Source organism: Dipodomys spectabilis, unplaced genomic scaffold, assembly GCF_019054845.1.
Source record: "Dipodomys spectabilis isolate Male_0828 unplaced genomic scaffold, ASM1905484v1 ptg000082l, whole genome shotgun sequence".
In the NCBI taxonomy this organism is placed as follows: Eukaryota; Metazoa; Chordata; class Mammalia; order Rodentia; family Heteromyidae; genus Dipodomys; species Dipodomys spectabilis.
This window is the reverse complement of record NW_024870759.1, coordinates 3,110,953-3,117,086: the sequence shown is the minus strand read 5'-3', so window position 1 is coordinate 3,117,086 and position 6,134 is coordinate 3,110,953. Positions and strand designations below refer to the sequence as shown.

The window sequence follows — 6,134 nt, the reverse complement described above, 5'->3', positions numbered from 1 at the left end:
CCAGCAAGTAGAGATTTCTAGATTTAAGGAAATTATTTACATAAGACATAGGATATTTGTTCCCTAGGAGAATTACTCAATAAAAAACCATTTACAATAATCTGAGAAAATGTTGTCCTTTTAACAGAGACAAAACCAAATTGTAAATTTGTATTAGTAATTATCGACCTCTTTAAAAAGAAAGGGAAAGAAAGTGGAGGTGTGACTGAAAAGGTAGAGGGATAAACAAGAGCATGAGAGACTGAGCTCAAGCCCCAGTTACTGGACCCCAAAATTATGGCTGGATGCTAGCGGCTCACACCTGTAATTTTATAGCTATTTAGGAGGATGAGACCTGAGGATTGCGGTTTAATCACAGAAAAATCCTTGAGTCTCTAATATCCAGCTACCCAACCAAAAGCTGAAGTGAATCTGTGGCCTAAGTGGCAGAGTGCCAGCCTTGAGAGAAAAAGCTGAAGAATAGCCCCAGCACCCTGAGTTCAAACCCTAGTATGGGGGAACAAAAAAAAAAAGGGAAAAATCTTTCATAAATAAATCTTTCTGCTACTGATGCAGCACAAAAGATGTGTGTTTATTTTCAATAACTAATATATGTCTGAGACAAGCAGAAAAGGTCAGATAAGTTGATGTTAGGCAAAAATGAACCCCAAGATATGGACTCAAATGATTTTTCTTTCTTGCTATTGTTTCTAACATATTTATAAGGTGATTTTTTTGTAGCTTGTATGTCCCTCTCCCACGGTATAACCCCTGTTTTCACTGTATTTGATGTTGGTATAATTTGTGGAGGGGAAGGGAAAAAAGTTGTAAAGTTCGTTTTTCGACATAACGACTTGTACATCTCATTGTTGCAGTGGGTCCACCTGTATCCCGATTTAAAGGATTTGTTTTTTCCCTTCCCCTCCACAAATTATACCAACATCAAATACAGTGAAAGCAGGGGTTATAACGTGGGGGAGGGACATACAAAGTAACAAAGAAATCATCTTATAAATTTCCAATAAACCACCAGAAAACCGGCAGTGGCACTGTGGCTCAAGTGGTAGAGCACTAGCCTTGAGATGAAGAGCTAAGGGACAGTGCCTAAGCCCAGAGTTCGAGCCCCACGACCATCCAAATATATACATGTTTTGTGCATTTGTTTTGTTTTGGTTTAATCTAGGGAATGTAGAAGTGGGAAAGAACAAAAATTCTGAAGTTAGAGAATATAGAAAAATAAAAGTACAATCGTTAAAAAAAAAGACATTGTTACAAATACAGACTTCACAGATGAAATACTAATCACAACCCAAACCCAGATTTAAATTCTCAAAAATTGGCAGCACAAAAACAAAGCTCTCTTCCTGTATTGTGGCAATTTGAACATTCCCGGAAAATTATACCAGACTTTTAGAAAACAAATGTACAATAAAAGTGAATACACACACATGAAAAAAAAAAACAACAGTAAACTTCAGGTAACTATGGCTTGTAAATGAAGATAAATTTAATATTCAGATAATCTGATAAAATAAACATTTGGAAATGAAAAAAGTCTGTCCAATCTTAGTAGCTTGATCAAACATAAAATACCTTGGCTACAAACCTTCTGCATTTTCCTTATATCCATTCAGTGTTCAACCTATTCCTTTTTCTCTTATTGGGGAAAAACCAGTCATTTTATTTCAGGCTAAAAGGACTGTCTTTTCCCCTTAATGAAAACATATTCTCCATAACTCATATATGTTTCCTTACAAAAAACATACCTTAGTTTCCTTGCAAATTTTACAAAGTTATTTCCCATTACCTTTATTATTTCTAGTAATTTAATGCCATATTTTTTCCTTTGGTGCCACTCCTGGGGTTTGAACTCATGGCCTGGGCATTGTCCCTGAGCTTCTTTTGCTCAAGACTAGCACTTCTGGCTTTTTTTTTTGGTAGTTTATTGGAGATGGAGATATGAGTCTCATGGACTTTTATGCTTGGACTGGCTTCAAATCACATTCCTCAGACCTCAGCCTCCTGTGCAGATTGTATTGCAGGCATGAGCCACCAGTGCCCACTTTAATGTCATATTTTGATAAGAAATTTAAACTATCAATAACCCTTCCTTTACAGAGAAAACTAGGAAGTAGATAGTTGTGGTGTGTGTTGGAGATATCTATATTCAATGTAAGCAGACTAGTAAATTTTATGAATATATCATCTTACTTATTGGTATATACTATTTCCTTATAAAACATTTTGTTATGTTTACTAATAGGTTCACGTATATTTTTATTTTCTCTATACATTTTATCAAGAAAAACTATATAAACTTAAACTTAAGTTTAGTAATTAGTGCTTAGTAGTTTGTCTTACTTAGAAGTGATTGGGCTATGTTCTAAATGTCTATTACTTCTTTAACTCAGTGGAACTTGAAGGTTTCACACTATAAAAAATTGAGAAATGTTTATGTGCATTTGCTGGTCTTGGGCCTTGAACTCAGGTCCTGGTACTGTCCCTGGGTTTTTTCCATTCAAGGACAGAACTTTACTGCTTGAGCCACAGTTTTACTTCTGGCTTATGGAGGGGATAATGGAAGATAAAAGTCTCATGTCCAGGATAGCTTGGAACCTTATCCTCAAACTTCAGTCTTCTGATCTCAGCCTCCTGAGTAGCTAGGATTACAAACTCAGTCACTGGCTCAGCTTGGAAATTCTTTTTAAGCAGGCATATCATAATATCAAACAAGACTACATATCATGTGAAGTTATTTCCCTAATAGCATTTGTTTGTTTGGGTGGTGTGTGTGTGTGTGTGTGTTTAACAGGATCTTACTGTGTGGTTCAGACTGGCCTTAAAATTGCCATCCTTTTGCCTCAGCTTTCCAAGCATTGGAATTACAAGCATATGCCACCATACCTAGATGGTCATTAGCTAGGCTTGCAGCCTTGTGATATCAGGCAAACCTCACAAAAGCCAAACCTAAAAAATTTAAGCGTATGAGATTTTGTTTAACTGTTATGCTTGCTCTACATAAATAAGTAGCTACAGTGATTACTACATTATTACTTGTATATTTGTTCTTAATTTTTTTGTAATTTTTATAATTTTGAATATTTAGCAGAGATACTAGTAAACAGGTAGAATAAAACATATACTCCTATTCTATTTAATGCTGATCAGACAGAAGGCATTTTCAGTTTTATTAAACCCAACTACTGTCAATCTAATTTACTGAGACTCACCCAAGTCATGTGAAATTAAAAAGCATTTGCATTAATTCTTCTCTTTCTGAAAGATTAAGAAATATATATTAGTTTTATTTATCTCTATACAAATTTGAGTAGACCATCTTTAATAGATTTTATAAATTAACTTGGTAATACCATCCAGTGAGAGAGAAATATCAAATATGTAAGATATATACACATTTATCTGTACATATATATAAACACATAGATGCAAACATAAATCTTATAATTTTAATTCTAGAATTTTGGCCACAAATCAGGCAACACAGTATTATAAAACTCACTGGTTTATCTGCACTTTCTATATGTATCTGAACTGTGTTTCTAACCAAAAAAAAGGGACAAATTGTTACTGCTTGGAACCAATTTTTGTGGGCAAAACCTCCAAATTTTTCTTTTGCTCTGTTGTGTAATCTTACACAAGTTTTCATCTAAAGAGACTGCAGGAGCATCAAGTAGATGTCTGGATGTCTCCAAAGTCCATTTGAGGAAATAAAATATCCTGTTTCCAATTGGCCTTTTCTCTCCTTTAGATGGTTGCTTTCAAGGGTTTCTGAGTCTCTTGAGAGTCCTTAACGGTGCCAGGGACCTAAAATTGAAGTGACTGAGGGAGCTGAAGAACTGAAGTGGAAAAGATGAGATCTGGCAGGGGTAGTTAGACGGTTGGAGCAGATAAGAAAGGGAACATTGGAAAGGACTAATGGGAACTGAAAGGAAGACTGAAGGTAGTAAGAGTAAAAGGAGGAATTGAAGTTATGAGAAGGGAAACTAAGATGAACTACTTAGAAGAGCTCAGGTTCTCACAGATGAGTAAAGTTACAAATTATTCTAGTTCAGCAAAATGATACCTGCAAGAAAGGTAGAACTAAGGGTTGATCAACGTTTACTTAGCATGGATTTTGAGAAGTAAAGTTTCAGACAATTGAGAAGATACTATGGGAGAAGTAGAATTAATTAGAAAGTTGTAACTCCCAGTTAAAAACCAAGCGAGGAAAGAGTTTACAGTCTAGGACTGCATATATACGTATATATAAATATAAAAATATACATATACATGTGTGTGTTTGTATTTGTATTTGTATACATAGGGAGGGCCCAGTTCAAAGGTTTTGGTTATAGTCAGCACAAGAGATGATGGTTACTTGAAATAAGGTGAGAGTTTCTTTAATTGTGAAGGCCAGCACCAGAGGGTTAGGTTGGAATGAATAGTGTGAATAATCTGAGAACCCCATCCAGGTTCCTAGTTAATTCAAATGCTGCTGGGGGAGGGGGCATTCTGTGAGACAGTACCTTTCATACTTTCTTTTTTAGGTATACATTTATAGCCAGGTGTTGTTAGAGCATACCAGTAGTTCTAGCTACTCAGGAGGCTCAGATCTGAGTATTACATTTCAAAGCCAGTCCAGGCAGGAAAGTCTACAAGATTTTTATCTCTAATTAGCCTCTAAAACCCAGAAGTGGAGCTGTGGCTCAAATGGTAGAGTGGTAGCTCAGGGAGTTACCAGGCCCTGACTTCAAGCTCCAGTACCAGTGCACACATGCAAGTGCTCGTGCACGCGCATGTGCGTACGCGCGCGCATGTGCGTACGCGCGCGCGCGCGCGCACACACACACACACATATCTCAGGCACAGTGCCCAGGCCCCTGAGTTCAAGGTCTAGGACTAGCACATACGTACATAAAAAGTACGTTGTATATAGCATCTTAGCTTTCCTTTATGCTGACTAGGCATGGAGAAGATACAGAACAATGCTTCCCCTTCTTTGGATTTGCTACGAATAGATGCTTCCTAGCTTATTTTGTTACAAAGGAAGAAAATGGCCACCAGAGTGGGCTTTGAGGCGTTGGTTATAATAGCAGTGACCTAAGAAAAGCCCTTTGCAGTGCAGCGCACGTGATCCTTTGTGACGACACTGGGTGCCTGGTGTCATCAGCAGGCAGTTGGCAGTTTGTGGTCCAGACTTAACAGCCCTTGCTTCTGGCCGGAGCGCAGCAAGCAGCTGCTCTGCAGCCGGATCTTTGTCATCTGCTTCGCTGCCCAATCCTAGTGCGGCCCCTGGCTTCTCAGAAATGTCAGCCTCCTCTGGTTCCCATAGGCCCATCAAGGGGATTCTGAAGAATAAGGTATCATCAGTTTCTTCGGTGGAGGCTCCAGTTCAGCAACACGGAGAGAAAAATGCCAAGGAAGGACAATGCAAAAAATCCCAGAAGTGGGATGAGGCCAGCATCTTGTCGACATCTTACTGTAACTACAACTTAAAGAAAGTGAACGAGCCAGTGAATCCTTATCTAGAGATGCAAGATGACGGGGAAGATCTAATCAAACCAGATGGAAAGGAAGCCTTGACTCCGGACAAGTTAGCAGAAAAACTAGCCGCCGTGAAAACATTTGGGACCCGCCGTCAGAAGAAAGACTCTGAGAACAGCCGAGCACATTCCAACAAACACCTCTTGACCAAAGTAGAGAGACAGCGGCAGTTCGAGATGAGAAGAAAACTTAACTGCAGCGAAGGATTTAACATCCAGTTAGCAAGACAACTGATTCTGGAGGAGCTTCAAGCTGAAGTTGAGGAAGATGGAAAACAACACTCTACAACCACTTCATAATGAAAATACTACTATAGAAGAAGCTCCCAAAATAATGAACTGCCCATCAAGTCATCCAACGCCTACATAACACCTGCGTTTGCTGCCATCACCACAAACTCATTACCAACATCCTGCCTCTTCTTTAGGTTTTGTGCTTTAAGTACCAAAGTACTTAGGTGTACTTGTTATTGTTCTTCAACAAATAAATGGTCATCTTAGAGAATCTCAAGACTGATGTGCTTGTGCTTAATTCTTTCCTTTGCAGAAGTTGCTTATGCTAGTGAAAGAAGAGGGATGTGGGTTGTGGTGATGGGAAAATAAGTGAAAGGT

At 38.3% G+C, this 6,134-nt stretch overlaps 1 protein-coding gene across 1 annotated transcript; it reads left to right on the top strand.

Moving 5' to 3' along the window:
* Nucleotides 1-4,056: 4,056 nt before the first annotated feature.
* On the top strand, nt 4,057-5,822 carry Ppp1r2c (PPP1R2C family member C). Its single transcript, XM_042683642.1, has 2 exons — nt 4,057-4,121; nt 5,153-5,822. Exons 1-2 carry the CDS (start codon nt 4,057-4,059, stop codon nt 5,820-5,822), a joined length of 735 nt encoding a protein of 244 aa, XP_042539576.1.
* Nucleotides 5,823-6,134: the final 312 nt, after the last annotated feature.